At 36.4% G+C, this 17004-nt stretch overlaps 1 protein-coding gene across 2 annotated transcripts in view; it reads left to right on the top strand.

Moving 5' to 3' along the window:
• The window catches only part of LOC127423174 (zinc transporter ZIP11-like), a 207469-nt gene that overhangs the window by 118932 nt on the left and 71533 nt on the right, over nucleotides 1-17004 (top strand). For both annotated transcript variants that reach the window (XM_051667299.1, XM_051667298.1), the window contains exon 6: nucleotides 16068-16235. In XM_051667299.1, coding sequence (XP_051523259.1) covers nucleotides 16068-16235 — 168 coding nt within the window. The remainder of the gene's footprint in view (nucleotides 1-16067; nucleotides 16236-17004) is intronic.

Below are 17004 nucleotides of genomic sequence, written 5' to 3'. Positions count from 1 at the left end.
TGCTAGAATTAGCTAGTACATTGAATTCTAGCATGCTGTAACACTATGCTTTGTTTGGCATATCAATTGCTCAATGAGTAAAGCAATATAGAACATTTTTAATTTGTATCTGTCCTCATGCTCCACTATTCACCATAATGGGAACAAATCAGGTTACTTAAAAGATGTCAGTTTTGTGAACTCAAAATAAAGAGAAAGTTCTAAATACTCAACAAGGTCATTTTGCCCTACTCAAAACAATAAATTATTTTGAGCATTTGGGTTTACAATGTATACTGCAAGTTACTAACAATAAGTAGCTACAACATTGAAGCTGCAGTGTTTCTTCTTCTTCTTTCGACTGCTCCCATTAGGGGTCGCCACAGCGGACCACCCGTGATCCGCATATTTGACTTGGCACAGGTTTTACGCCGGATGCCCTGCCTGATTGAAGCTGCAGTATTTAAGGGGGCAAAATTCCAAAATAGTCTCTTTCCAGAACGAATGTCTCTTATGAGCTGGTTCTTTTAAATTTACAGCACAAAACATATTGTGAGACCAGTGTTGCCCAAGTCCTGAACAATTTACTCTTATGAGTCAGTTCTTTTGAATTTACACCGCAACACATACAGCGCTTCCTACGAAACAAATTAATCTTATCAGCCGATTCTTTTCAGTGAATGAAAAACATACTGAACCACAAGTCATTCATTTAGTCAAAAATAAAGCATGAATTGTCACTGTGTTATGTAATTAAGGCTTGTGAGACTTAAATCAGAGTAATTACTTGGTTGTAGATATGACATTGTGTAAGTAAGTTTTGTTGTAATTTGTATTTTTAAAAAATGAATTAATAAAATATCTTTTTTTATATATTTTTTTAATTTTTTTATTCAGTGTAAGCACAGATTTAGCAAGAATCAGTTCTGTTCAAATATAAAATCATCTCATCTTGATGACTGCTGAGGGCTGTAAATACAATAAGAATTGCACTGATTATTTCTAAATATTTCTTCCTCAAAAGTACTGAAGAATCATAAATGGAACCGTTAAAGGGATAGTTCATCCCAAAATGAAAATTCTCTCAATTTACTCACCCTCATGCCATCCCAGATGTGTATGACGTTCTATCTTATGCAGAACACAAACAAAGATTTTTAGAAGAATATCTCAGCTCTTTAGTTCCATAAAATGCAAGTGAATGGTGGCCAGAACTTTCAATCTTTAAAAATCACATAAATGCAGCATAAAAGTAATCCATGAGACTCCAGTGATTAAATCCATATCTTCAGAAGTGATATGATAGGTGTGGGTGAGAAAAATGTATATTTAAGTCCTTTTTCACTATAAATTCGTCTTCCCGCCCAGTAGGTGGCAATATGCACGAAGAATGTGAATCACTAAAAACACAAGAAGAAGATTGTGAAAGTTTTATAGTATTATGTAGTAAAAAATGGCTTAAATATTGATCTGTTTCTCACCCACATTTATCATAAGGCTCCTGAAGACATGGATTTAACCACTGGAGTCTTATGGATTAATTTTATGCTGACTTTATGTGATTTTTAAAGATCAAAAGTTTTGGCCACCATTCACTTGCATTGTTTACAAAAACATGAATGTAGCTTTTTGTTGAGCTATGGTGCTTCTCACTGGAAAAAGTAAATTGTTACTGGTAAAGCTACACTGTTTAAAACAGCTGAAATACTGTCACACTACTAAACAATGTTAAGTTAGTAGTGTCACTACTTTTAAAAAGTTACTTCCCAACACTGACCATAACAAGCTCTCTCTCTCTCTTGAAGTTGAATTTTGTTTCCGGCTGCACTCTCAGTTTGATTGACAGCTAAAAAGGTCATCAGGGTTTAAATGAAATTCCTGCTTGTGTTTGGAGTTCTTTACGTACATACAGTACATATATTTGTGATGTGGCTTTTAACGGCTACATTTGAATGATTGGGTCATGGAACAGATGGACAAAAGTTCAGCAAGAGCATAACTGGTGTAAAATATTCACAGTTGCAAATTTTGAGTTACATTGCTGGTGAAATATTTAGATAATACCAGTGTGCACTGGAGTGCTGTTTTTGTTTTCCATTGATTCTTTAGTATGGGGACAAAAAAGGCTACAGAACAAAAATGAAATAAAATAAATAATAACTTTATCAAGTTAAGGATCTCTTAAACAGGAACGTACTTAAAATGAGGGAAAGTATTACTTGTAGAAGAAGTATATGCTTTTTAAATGAACCTTTTCCTTCTGTCAGGACATAATGGTAATGTTTCTTTTAAAGATACACATGTAGAGTTTTGTTTATCTAAAGTTTAATATATATTTTAATGCTATCATTTCACAGTAAGGTTGTATTCGTTTAGTTAGCGCAATAATTAACATCGACTAATGATGAACAATACTTTTATAGCATTTACTAATTTTGGTTAACATTAATTTCTACATATACTAATATATTTTTTACATTTAATGTTGTATACAGTATTTTAATTAATGCATTATTAAGTAGCTAAAACTAACAATGAACAATATACAGTAAATAAATAGATAAAATTATAAATTAACATTAATGATTAACAAATGCTGTAAAAATGTATTGTTCATTGTCAGTTCATGATACCTAACGCATTATCTAATGTTAATGAATACAACCTTATTACAAAGTGTTACCATTTTAATGCACTGATGTATCGGCTGCTGATATTTTTCTGCCAATTACTGACCAAATTAAAACCGTCGACATATCGGTAATAAGCATGAAAACGCCGATATGAAAAAACGATGGATGATTATAGTTAATTAGTAGCACACTTTGTAAAAATTCAATCCAGAAATAATAATAGCAACAATATGTAGAAGGGTTGGCACTCCAATGAACATGTAATATTTATTCTGCCTCATTCTCATGTTAATAAAAAAAAAAAAAAAAAAAAAAAAAACGTCATAAATGAACGTGAGAGTTGTGAAAGTGGCACTTACCTGTAGGCTACATGATGAGGGAAACCATCCAAAACATTTTGAAACCAGCAGACTTTGACTTCTGAGATCGGTATGATAACCAGTAATGCTGTAAGATTAATTTAATTAAGACTGAAATCGCAATATGGCTTTGATCGATTACTAAACTTCAGAAGTCTGCGCTTTAAACTGCAAAAAGAGAAGTGCAAAATTTTTTTAAAGTACAAAATAACATTTTTATATTAATCATTGTTATATTTTTTTTATTTATTTTTGTTTTTTTTATTATGATCTTTTTCATCTTTTTATCTTGTATGTATTTTTATCTAATTTTGGCCTGTCATGTGTTCAACAGATCCAATGTTAAATGGAAGTTATTTATTGTTAAAACAGTGAAAGATTTTGTACCTCTTTGTACAGTTTTTACTGTAAGTACTCCTAAGTAAAACATTGATCTGATGACAAAATAAGGTAAATTGCAAAATATCGGTATCAGCATCATTATCTGCATATAGTTTTATTTATTTGTTTATTTTTTTTATTGTATTGGTGCATCCCTAATTGCATTATGGTCTGAGGTTTTAGAGGTAGTGAGTGATAATGTAATGCCATAATTTTAATACAATAAAGGGAAAATATAATGAAAAGGGACATTTGTGTTAACATTCTAGTGTTCATCTCTCAAACTGATTGGCAGGTAAAATGAGGCTTTATTTTGTCCCCCATCTCAAAAATCATTGTGAGTCTAATTTTTTGCTGTACATTTAGAGTACTTTTTCACTGTGACATTGAGAAACTTAGACAGCGTGGGTGTTTAAATGTCTTCATGAAGGATAACTGCACCTTGGCTGAATGTACCTAATCACATCCTCACTAGTGCAGTCATACCAGCCCCCCACCCATCAATCAAGTCTGCCAGTGTGTGAGACATAGCTGTGTCTATAAGCTGAAAAATTCTGCCTTCACAGGCAGTTTATGGGGATAAGAAGGCAACAAGTCATAATCAAGGAGGAGTGCTTGAAAGGAGTACATTTATTTATAATTTTCAGTTTTTTTTTTTTTTTTTTTCATATCCATTTTTACCAAGACATTACAATTATAGCCACTGAATACTAGCTTGGTTATCTCAGAAGCTCACTTTAGTTTATTCTAGAAGATCATTAGATGTTATGTTTTGGTGGCTTGTAAGTCTGTCTGAAACCTGTTTTCTTAGGAGGTACACTCATACACAAAATGCTGCCTGTTTAGTCACTGACTGAGTGGAAAGAAAGGCAGCTACTTTCAATTTCGGACACATCCTATGTCGGGGTGTTAGATGGAAAACCCCCAGTGGTGCCAGAGAGAGTGATTCAGGGTGTCCAGAACAAGTCCAGTGTGCACCTGCTGCTGTTTAGTTATTTGGACAGACCGCAGGTGGATTGGACGAATCAGATTGCCACAAACCTCACCCATTTAATGGAAGAGTTAAGTTGTGGGAGAATATAAGGAAAGGGCTGTGTGTGTGTGTGTGTGTGTGTGTGTGTGTATGTATGCTTGCTTGTGATTGGTTGTTTGGAGAGACTGTGCAAGAGAAAAGTGATTAGATGTGATTAGATTGAAACAGGGTGGTTATTACAGTGAACCTAACTTGGGTCACAGGTTAAATTGCCCCAGCACCACCAGTTTCCATCAGTTACCAGGGATGTTCAGCATGAGTTTCGGCAAGGCTGGCCAGCAGAGGATGCTGTTTCATGTGCATTGTCCTGGATAATTTTGCTTTGGGAAGGTGGATGCTGTTTTCCACGACTCTAACTGTAGTGCATACTGTATGGGCTGGTTTAGCCCATTATATATGTGAACCAACGTCAAGAATCCAGAAGAAAATAATTAAACAATAATTAAATAATGATATATATAGTCTTAGGCATATATTCTGTAACTTTAAATAGGGAGTGGTTATGCTTATTTAGAATTCTGAGAATAACATCACTTACTCTCAGAAGAAATGGCAAGAAACTGGAGAAAGAGTTAAGCGAATGGTTAGATGTAGCATTTAAAGTTTACTGTTTGGAGATGTTAATTTACTAACATTTACTGAAGTCCTTAAAAAAAAAACAACAATGCAGCTTTCTTTTCAAATATATATTGTTTTATAAAAAATCCATCTACCCTGAGAAAATAGTATAATTATAGAAAGGAATTAAAATTGCATGGATGGCAAAATTTGGATAATTACATAATACAGTATATGGAGAAAAAAAAAGAGAACAGCCCACCCGATTTTTATATATATTACAGTTGAAGTCAGAAGTTTACATACACTTAGGTTGAAGTCATTAAAACTAATTTTTTTAACCACTCCTCAGATTTCATATTAGCAAACTATAGTTTTGGCAAGTCATTTAGGACATCTACTTTGCGCATGACATATCACAATTCCAGTGGGTCAGAAGTTTACATACACTAAGTTAACTGTGCCTTTAAGCAGCTTGCAAAATTTCAGAAAATTATGTCAAGCCTTTAGGAAATTAGCCAATTAGCTTCTGATTGGCTAATTTGAGTCAATTGGAGGTGTACCTGTGGATATATTTTAAGGCCTACCTTCAAACTTAGTGCCTCTTTGCTTGGCATCATGGGAAAATCAAAAGAAATCAGTCAAGACCTCAGAAAAAAAGAAACTGTGGACCTCCACAAGTCTGGTTCATCCTTGGGAACAATTTCCAAACACCTGAAGGTACCAAGTTCATCTGTACAAACAATAGTATGCAGGTATAAACAACATGGGACCATGCATCCATCATACCGCTCAGGAAGGAGACTCATTCTGTCTCGTAGAGATGAATGTAGTTTTGTGCGAAAAGTGCAAATCAATCCCAGAACAACAGCAAAGGACCTTGTGAAGATGCTGGAGGAAACAGGTAGACAAGTATCTATATCCACAGTAAAACGAGTCCTATATCGACATAACCTGAAAGGCTACTCGGCAAGGAAGAAGCCACTGCTGCAAAACCACCATACAAAAGCCAGACTACAGTTTGCAAGTGCACATGGGGACAAAGATCTTACTTTTTGAAGAAATGTCCTCTGGTCTGATGAAACAAAAATGTAACTGTTTGGCCATAATGACCATTGTTATGTTTGGAGGAAAAAGGGTGAGGCTTAAAAACCGAAGAACACCATCCCAACCGTGAAGCATGGGGGTGGCAGCATCATGTTGTGGGGGTGCTTTGCTGCAGGAGGGACTGGTGCACTTCACAAAATAGATGGCATCATGAGGAAGGAAAATTATGTGGATATATTGAAGCAGCATCTCAAGACATCAGCCAGGATGTTAAAGCTCAGTCGCAAATGGGTCTTCCAAATGGACAATGACCCCAAGCAAACCTCAAGTTGTGTCAAAATGGCTTAAGGACAACAAAGTCAAGGTATTGGAGTGGCCATCACAAAGCCCTGACCTCAATCCGATAGAAAATTTGTGGGCAGAACTGAAAAAGCGTGTGCGAGCAAAGAGGCCTTCAAACCTGACTCAGTTACACCAGTTCTGTCTGGAGGAATGGGCAAGAATTCCAGCAACTTACTGTGAGAAGCTTGTGGAAGGCTACCCAAAATGCTTGACCCAAGTTAAACAATTTTAAGGCAATGCTACCAAATACTAACAAAGTGTTTGTAAACTTCTGATCCACTGGGAATGTGATGAAAGAAATAAAAGCTGAAATAAATTATTCTCTCTACTATTATTCTGACATTTCACATTCTTAAAATAGTGATCTTAACTGACCTAATACAGGGAATGTTTTCTATGATTAAATTTCAGGACTTGTGTAAAACTGAATTTAAATGTATTTGGCTAAGGTGTATGTAGACTTCTAACTTCAACTGTAATATACAGTCAGTGCTGGTTATTTTCGCAAAAATAAATCTTGACAGGTTGATCAGTCATCTATCATCGTAAAGTGGATTTTTATTTTTTAGATAATGACCATCTGACTGTATATAATCCCATTTTTAACATGGCTACGAACCAAATACGGTCTCAGATGCGGAGGCAACTGAGATTCATCCTCTGCCACCCAGATTGAGGCGAGTCACTACGCCACCATGAGGACTTAGTGCGCATTTGGAATTGGGCATTCCAAATTGGCGAGAAATTTATTTATTTTTTTATTGAAGTTGTTATCTGCATAGTGATGTAAGAGACACGAAAGTAGCACAACAATGTAGAAAATGAGTGCCGGGTAATATAAATTAATACTGTCTCACCATATCGTATCATTGTTAATATTTGTGACCTGCTTGATCATTTTGAGTCACTTTGTCCCAGAGACACATTTTGAATTTTATGCATTAAAGTAAAAAGGAAAGTGTTGAAATCATTAAATTAGCCAACATATAAATGAAAATATCTTGACAACATTTTAAGTAGATAATAAGTAAATATATGTTATAAGCTTATACTTTCCTTCTTATTATAGTACATTCAACTCAAAATGATGGAGCAGGTTGCATGTAATGTATATTAACAATGTCTCGCTATGTTATACTGTTCTATTCTAACTGATGAATGGTAAAAAAAAAAAAAAAAGATTTTGTCTATGTTAACAATTTGAATGTGAATATAATGCATTATGAAATGCATTGAGATTGTAGCAAATTAGCTTAAAAAGGGAATTATTTATAATTAATTATAACTGGTTATAATTAATAATAAATATTTAGATTAGATCTTAGAATTAACTGTAGCAGAATCGATATTACAATTATTTGATCTGTCCGTCCAGTGAGCAGACAATATAATTATTTATCAATTCTAGGAAGATTACTTTCCTGGCCAAGGAACAATAGCCTTCCTACTTATACCGTGCTAGCAGTAGTTTAGCATGTAGCAAGGAGCAACATTCAGTGACTTTGAATTGTGAGCGGAACACAGAGACAATCAATTGTGAATATAAGGGATTTAATAAATGAAACTATAACTAACATACAAACAAACTAAGCAAAACATACATATATAGAATGAAGGAAAGTAAGGAAAGGAGAGAGAGAGAGCAAAGAAGGCAGTATTTCACATCAATTAACCACAACCTAAATGAGAATCATCAGAGGCACAATTCACCTTAAAAGGGGTTCAAACTTAAACGCGCATCTAATCAGTTGTAAATGGTTACTTGCATTGGTTTGTTGCTGAATAAGAGTCTTGATGCGGTAGACGAGGTTCTCGACGATTTCTTTAGGAGTGAGTTGAAGAAGTCCACAGCAAATCCACAAAGTTACTTGAAGGTAAACACTGCCAGAAGGTTAAACTCAAGAGGAGAGTTTTGGAGTGTGTTGGTCTCAAGAAGAAGAGTTTTGAGCGATGATTAGTCTGCGTTCTAGAGTTTTACTAGTTCATTGCCGCACCCATTTTGTGGGTGGAGTGGCCAATCAGAGGCATGCATTTTGAGCGGGAGAGACATCCTTTGTCTCCGTTTATGGCCCATTCGCATTTTATTGCTGATCTGGACCGCTAGTGCAGCTTTTAATTCAAAACATAGTAAGAATTGTTCGATGCATTTCACGATCACATGGTGTACATTATGGTGTGAGAAATAAAGAGAAGATCATTTTGATACCAAGAAGGTAACCTCCAGACGATATTAAAGCAGAGATACATTCATACACTTGAATATAGGCGTTTAACGTCTAACTAATACAAGTAAAAGGGTTTTAACTAAGTTAATATAATAGGGGAATATACATACAACACATGCATATAGCAGATACATTTATAACTGCTTACTATGGCCTAAATAGAGAAAATGTCTTTAGGTATGTGTGTGACGTGTATTGGAATTACTGGAGACAGACAACTGCTCTGGTGCCTGGCACGGGGGGTCACCCCCCTTTCTGTGGAATGTGTTTGAAGCTTGATGGAGACACTCCAGAGGCGACCTGTTTTAGCATCCTTTTGATAGTGATAAAGACCATCTGCAATTTAGCACCCATATAAATGTAAACGCGGAGGCCAGGTCAGTAATTTATATGCAAATGTCAAAAGGCTAAAAGGGTTTTTTTAAACAAAGTGTAATTAACCATCACTGATCTTACACAGACGTTACAGAATATTGAGACAAAAAATTATGCCCATAAAAAGCTAATTAAAGCTTGGAGCACTTTTTGAATAATCTTACAAACTGCCATCTATTTCACAAAACACTCATACATGCATTCACACTTTTGGTTGATTGCACCTCAGTTGTTGCAGTGGTCACAATTTGTTCAAGAACAGGAAGCTCTCTTATTTGTTATGGAGTTATTAAATTGTCATATATACTCTTGTCTTTCTCTTTAAGCCACTATTTTGTGGAGGTGTAATTTGTTGAAAACATTATTTATGACTGATTGCCTTAGACAGGTTGATGCTTCCTGCTGACAAGCAGTGGCACGAGTAGCATACACAAATAAAAAAGTAATATGGGATGTAGCCGGCAAACAAAATTAGCATATAGTCAAGAAACCAGTAAACAAGTCATAATCAACAGAGAAGCTGGATGCCCATGGAGACGGTTTGAGCAACACAAATAGTTTCCTGGTCTCTGCTGTTGTGACCTTTAAATATAATATGCTTCAGTTGAAGATATGTTACATAAAAAAATAAAAAACACAGTTTTTGATATGACATACTGTTATATGTTGTATAAGGTATGCTGTAACTGGGGACAATATCATGCCTGTCGGTTTGCATGGCTTCACTGGATGCTTGATTAAATTGCTATGCTATGACTCAGTATCCTCAGGCACTTGTACAATTGAGGCTGCAGTGGTATAGAAAGATTCATTGGCTGGGTTTGGGTTGATATACATAGATTCATCTATTTGAAGTACTGGGGCTTTAGACTGCAGGCTGAACCTTAAGTTCTTCATAAACCTCTACTAGTGTGTATTTATTTGTTTTAGTTTACGGAATGTTATTTTTTCTGGGGCCAGTTCTGCTCAGTATAATCCAAAAAAAAAGAAAAAGAATAAGCATATTGTGTATATTTGTCTTTTCCAGAACAAAAATATCTAAATATACACTCACAGAGAACTTCATTAAAAACACCTGTACACCTTATTCATGCGATTATCTAATCAGCTATTTGTGTGGCAGCAGTGCAATGCGCTAAGTCTAAGCTCAAGTGGGTTTGGCGAAATCGCGCGCAAGGCGCTAATCGGGTCAAGGGAGGATCTACTCCAGCACCGTTTCCATCCATACAGTCCATTCTCTGTCCAGCACCAGCGATATATAAAGACAGCACATCCATAAGAAGTTGGTAGCATAAATGGACTGTATGCAATGAATTAGAAGCATAGAAATATGGAATTACATTATTTTGCGCATTAACTGCGTCTTTGTTATGCTCCTTTTATACGCACGGAAAATGTGGTTTATTCAGTTAAATTACAGAGAGTGTAAGTATTATTAATAATTTTATCTACTGACACACAAATCATGCCTAGTATTAACAGTAATTGAATCGGCACACCCTTCACTTCTAAGCCTACCAGTCCACATTGATTTGAAAAATAATTATTCATGTATTGAAACAAAACAATTCAACCAAACATATTTCTAAATCCAAATTACACTTAACAAAACAAAAATATAATAAAATTAATGAAGTGGTTAAAAAATCCTACTAAATCCAAACATTTTACTCTCTCTTCTTCCACCAGCCCCTTTTGCAGTCACTACACAAAATGAAATTATAAATACAATTGTAAATATACAAGAATAATAATACATACAACAATAAAAATAATGATAATAGTTGAAAAAATAAACCATGATCTCTAGAAAGTTTAACACAAATCTCATAAATTTTTGTTTCAACAAACGGCTTGAACAGCGATTGAAGGGACACTATTTGATGTTCTGTACTTTCAGAATTTGCACATGAACTGTATTATCTCCTGCTGGTGAAATCTCCAAACTGCAAATGCAGGAACTGAATTTGGACTTTGCACTGAGATAAGACGTGGTATTGAAACGTCTTAGCGCAACGACCAAATTCTTAGGAAAATAGCAAATTGTGCATTGCGCCGCTTCATTTACATACAATACACCCACAGCGGCACAAACACTCCCACCCATGCCCACTTTCACTTTGCGCTGGCACAAAAATGTCACTTAGAATTAGCGCTCTCACGAAAATTGGATAAGACGTTGCACACGGTCATTGCGTGTAGAGCTGCACTTTGCGCACTCACAAAAATAGGGCCCGTGATCTCAGTGATTTCGACTGTCACATGATTGTTGGTGCCAGACGGGCTGGTTTGAGTATTTCTGTAACTGCTGATCTTCTGGAATTTTCACGTACAACAGTCTCTAGAGTTTACTAAGAATAGTCTTAAAAACAAAAAATCTCCAGTGAGCGCCAGTTCTGTGGACTGATATGCCTTGTTGATGAGAGAGGCCAACAGAGAATGGCCAGACTGGTTCGAGCTGACAGAAAGGCTATGGTAACTCAGATAACCGCTCTGTACAATTGTAGTAAGCAGAATAATATCTCAGAATGCACAACACATTGAACTTTGAGGCAGATAGGTTACAACAGCAGAAGACCACGTCAGGGACTTTATTAGGACCATAGTGTTCCTAATAAAGTGCTAAGTGAGTGTATTTAAAACTAGATACGTTTACTCGAGAAGCTAAATTGATATTGACAATAAAAATAAGACTAAGATAAGATCAGACTAGTTTTCAGAGAAATATATCATGAATTCAGTTCAGTCATGGCAACTCTTGGAAAGATTTAGTATATTAATGTGGGTATGACCTATTGATAGGATATTGGTCTTGGCGGAATAGATCTGCTACGCTGCTGCTGCTGCAGTGCATGTATGGAGACTTGCTACTGCTAGAAAATACACAGACATACTGAGTTAAGCATGTGGAAATGCTTATGCTGTTGCACAATTATAAAAACACACGACATGCTGCTACACTATTAGACAAAGACAATGTCCATGTAGATCTAGATCTAGAACCTGTAGAACTTTGTGTTTGACTGGACTGCCGTTCAAATTCTATGGAAATCTCCAGAGTTGGAGTTCTAGGGGTGCAGATTCAGTGTGAACCTTCTCATAATCAATTTCCACTAGTATGAAAAGCATCCCAACTATCACCTAACCAGTGAAATGGCAGTCAATGCCTTTTAAAATTCCAGATGTGTCCTAACCTCAACGCTGATCTAAAAATTCCTTCCATCTTTCAGACCAAATATATGCTCACCACACACATGATGGATGTGTACCTTATGATCTTTGAAGCCCAAGTAATCTGTATTCATTATTTTCTTTCATGTGTGATTGGAAAAGATTGAAACTAGATTTTCAAGATCAAACATGTCACGGGTCTTCCATCCAGTCTGACTATGGCGGGAAGGATGTTGATCCAGTGGGAACACTCCACGGTCAGATGTGTCATCCTGTTATATATGGCAATTCTTATACAAGCATACATAATTAAATAGTAAATTGAAAGGTAATTGGTTAATTTAACCATAGCTGCGAGGCACACAGGATTTAATTTAAGTGTTTCCTGTGTTCTTCCTCTTTTTAATACCATTAAAGGGGATGAAAAAGATTGTAGGATAAGTGCACAATCGAAATGATGTGATTGACTTTTAAGTATGGATAAGAGCTAAGATAAATACTTCATAAGGTATGACACCAGTTGCTGAAAAAAAAATATTGGCAAAGAGTCCCTTTACAAGACAAAAAGATTAGATCAGCTTTGAAAAGACACGTCCATTCTGGTACATTCTGTTGGTAATTATTGCCAGTGTGTTCACACTGATTCTGGTAAAATACCTTGACTCTACAGTAATGATAATTTTTGTTAATTTATTGACTTGATTGAACTTGTTTCATTTTCTGACCTGGTGAATGAGGTTTGAATAGTAACAGACTCGACCACAGATTGGTTAATACTTTATTATTTATTATTATTTTTTTATAAATTTTTTTTTGTTTGTTTTTCAGATCTAACAGGAAAGGAGTTAATTACTTTTATGTTGAGTTAAAAACAGTACATCAGTTTAAGTAAATCCATTAAAGGGGTCATGAAATACTCTTATATTTTAGAAAAAATATATATATATTATTATTTTATATATATATATATATATATATACACTATATTGCCAAAAGTATTCGCTCATCTGCCTATAGACGCATATGAACTTAAGTGACATCCCATTCTTAATCCATAGGGTTTAATAAGACGTCGGCCCACCCTTTGCAGCTATAACAGCTTCAACTCTTCTGGGAAGGCTTTCCACAAGGTTTAGGGGTGTGTTTATGGGAATTTTTGACCATTCTTCCAGAAGCGCATTTGTGAGGTCAGACACTGATGTTGGACGAGAAGTTCTGGCTCACAGTCTTCACTCTAATTCATCCCAAAGGTGCTCTATCGGGTTGAGGTCAGGACTCTGTGCAGGCCAGTCAAGTTCTTCCACACCAAACTCGCTCATCCATGTCTTTATGGACCTTGCTTTGTGCACTGGTGCGAAGTCATGTTGGAACAGGAAGGGGCCATCCCCAAACTGTTCCCACAAAGTTGGGAGCATGGAATTGTCCAAAATCTCTTGGTATGCTGAAGCATTCAGAGTTCCTTTCACTGGAACTAAGGGGCCAAGCCCAGCTCCTGAAAAACAACCCCACACCATAATCCCCCCTCCACCAAACTTCACAGTTGGCACAATGCAGTCAGACAAGTACCGTTCTCCTGCCAAATGCCAAACCCAGACTTGTCCATCAGATTGCCAGTTGGAGAAGCGTGATTCGTCACTCCAGAGAACACGTCTCCACTGCTCTAGAGTCCAGTGGCGGCGTGCTTTATACCACTGCATCCGACACTTTGCATTGCACTTGGTGATGTATGGCTTGGTTGCAGCTGCTCAGCCATGGAAACCCATTCCATGAAGCTCTCTACGCACTGTTCTTGAGCTAATCTGAAGGCCACATGAACTTTGGAGGTCTGTAGCGATTGACTCTGCAGAAAGTTGCCGACCTCTGCGCACTATGCGCCTCAGCATCCGCTGACCCCGCTCTGTCATTTTACGTGGCCTACCACTTTGTGGCTGAGTTGCTGTCATTCCCAATCGCTTCCACTTTGTTATAATACCACTGACAGTTGACTGTGGAATATTTAGTAGCGAGGAAATTTCACGACTGGACTTGTTGCACAGGTGGCATCCTATCACGGTACCACGCTGGAATTCACTGAGCTCCTGAGAGCGGCCCATTCTTTCACAAATGTTTGTAGAAGCAGTCTGCATGCCTAGGTGCTTCATTTTATACACCTGTGGCCATGGAAGTGATTGGAACACCTGAATTCAATTATTTGGATGGGTGAGCGAATACTTTTGGCAATATAGTGTATATATATATATATATATATATATATATATATTATATATATAGTTTTATTATATTCCCTGAGGTTAAGTGATAATATTAGTAGTTTTTTTGCACAAAAACAGTTGTAATTTAGTAATATATGATCATTTTACACCGTCTGTGGCCCTTTGTCTGAAATGCTAGGTTTTGGCCTAAGCGCCTCCTTAAAACTTCAACATAAATGCCCACTGTAATGATTGGCTAACATTGTGCAGCCCCTCAAATACAGCCATATTTGAAACTCAGTTGGAAGAGAATGAACAAGCTCCACATCATTATAAAACTAAATTTCATGGTTTACATATATAACGTGCATCCAACACATTGCATACAAATATATTAAACTGTTCATCTCAAGCACAACTGTTAACACTCACACCCTGTCTACACCGGACGCGAGAGGCAGGTCAAGTCCAAAGTAATAGAACCCATTATAATCAATGATGCTGTCTACACTGGAAATGTCCGTTGTGGTGCGTCGTGCCGCGCAGACAGTAAATGGGTGTCCCGTTCCACATTGCATTGCACGCGCTAATGCTACTACTGCCAACAACAAAAATAAATGATTTAGACGCGTCCAGTGTAGACAGCCTCAAGCCGTTGAAGACACACCCGATGTAGACAGTGTTAGCACCACAACCTATCAAACAGTCATGACATTTGAAATATTCATCAATGAAACTGTTTACTTATGGTTTTGCAATCAGGTCTAAGTGTTTTTAACTGCCCCTTCCTTTAATAACAGTTCCTTTGCAAAGTTTGAATCGTTTTATGACTGGTTCACAAGAAATCCACGCTGATATGAGCCGAAGTAACATACAATCCACGCTGATTTACGCAGAAGAAACATCCACATGAAGCACATACTGTACATAGTTTGAAGCAAAGTGTGAACTAGACACACACACATCCAGTTTCCAGTATCATCCTGCATTTAAATGTACATAGCCGGAAATGCATCAAGAAGGTCAAAGACGTCCATCTAGTGCATGTTTCTTACATCAACAATTAAAAAATGGCACAAATGTGTGCTCAAAACAACAAGAGGCACAGCATCTGAATGGAACCGAATGACTTCTCCTTTTCAGAGTTGTAACTTGACACTGTGTCTTTCAATAAATTTGTTTATTGCTTTGGGGATACATTTTTTAAGTTCTGAAATTTACAGTATGTTTTTATAGTAGAATGGCATCTTATACTGTATGTCAAAATATCAAGGAAAATTTGATTCCTCATTACATGACCCCTTTAAACAGATGCCTATAAGAAACTCTTATGAATTTACATAAATTGTTGTTTGGGTATTAAAATGAAATGAATAACCAAATAATTAAGCATAGTCTCAGCTTGCACCTGGTATTAACATCCATCTCTGGTGATCCGATCCCAAGTGGTCAGCTTAGACAGATTGCTGTTTACAACTGGTATTTAAATGCATTTCAAATGTGTCTCCTGTGACCACTTGTGATTGGATTTTATCTCTGATTTCACCACAACATGCATCACTTACCATGTCAGAGTGGTACTGCACATTGATAAAGCCAATACAATTATCTAAAGCAAATTATCTGTGTTGCTGCATGTTGAGACCAGGCATATCCAAGATGTTCTATGAAGTCTAGTGCATGTTCTATATGTATGAGCATTTGTTCTCACCAATTTTAGATTGGAAGTTTGCCTGATGTTTGACTTCATACCTTTTTTGTTTGTCTTGTAGATAAAATAGAGAATGGAGAGGTGTATCAGAGGCGCCGTGGGCCCAACACTGGCCAAACAGAGGGGCAGGAAGTAGGTACCAAACCACAGGAAGTGACAGATCAATCAGGAAGCAGCTGGAGACGGATTGTTCTTCTGATCCTTGCCATTACTATACACAACATTCCTGGTGAGTCCTATTCCTCTGTTTTTTTCTCATGATTCAAGAAGTCGACGTTCATTTTTGCAACATGACTCTCTATGCTTGAAGTGTCTCACTACATCTTTCATTTGATCCTTTCTTGCATTGTGTTCATGTTTATAAAACATAAAGATTTATCGTAACTTCATTTATTCATTCAACAGTCTTTCTTAGGCCTGTTTCACACATACTGTGTCTGCAGAGTGAGCGGTGCATGTTAATTTCGGTGCCCATGTTAACAGGTTACCGCCTTAACAATAGGCATGTGAGCTCAGCAGAAAACACATTGAAAATGCACTATAAACCTATTTATTAAGACAGTCTTTTGCAATATAACCTTTTAAGAAGCAATATGAATACTGTAGTTAACTACTCATCCACTGAATAAAAATAGCAACCCAGAAATCAATTTAATTCTTGATAGTGCTGTAACTATGTCACACAGTAGAAACGCAGTATGAAAGCTCACAGTGCGTCTGTTAGAAAATCAGCACACTTATATTTGTGAATCAGCATTGTGGAAAAGCAGTTGAAAATTGATTTAAATTGCAAAAGAGCATTCAGGTAGATTTTTAATGCAAAGTACAAAGGCAAGTGGCTCAGCAATTATTTTTAAATTAAATTACAAATGCAAAATGACCTATGTGTTTTTAATGTATTGCGATCTTACATAACAGGGTATAATATATGTGTACATTTTGTTTTATGCAGTTCTGAAGTACTATGCCCATTTGTGAGAGGTTTTAATATTTTTCCT

Source organism: Myxocyprinus asiaticus, chromosome 32, assembly GCF_019703515.2.
Source record: "Myxocyprinus asiaticus isolate MX2 ecotype Aquarium Trade chromosome 32, UBuf_Myxa_2, whole genome shotgun sequence".
Lineage (NCBI taxonomy): Eukaryota > Metazoa > Chordata > Actinopteri > Cypriniformes > Catostomidae > Myxocyprinus > Myxocyprinus asiaticus.
The sequence above is the reverse complement of the archived record's forward strand: the minus strand, read 5'-3'. Positions and strand labels throughout refer to the sequence as shown.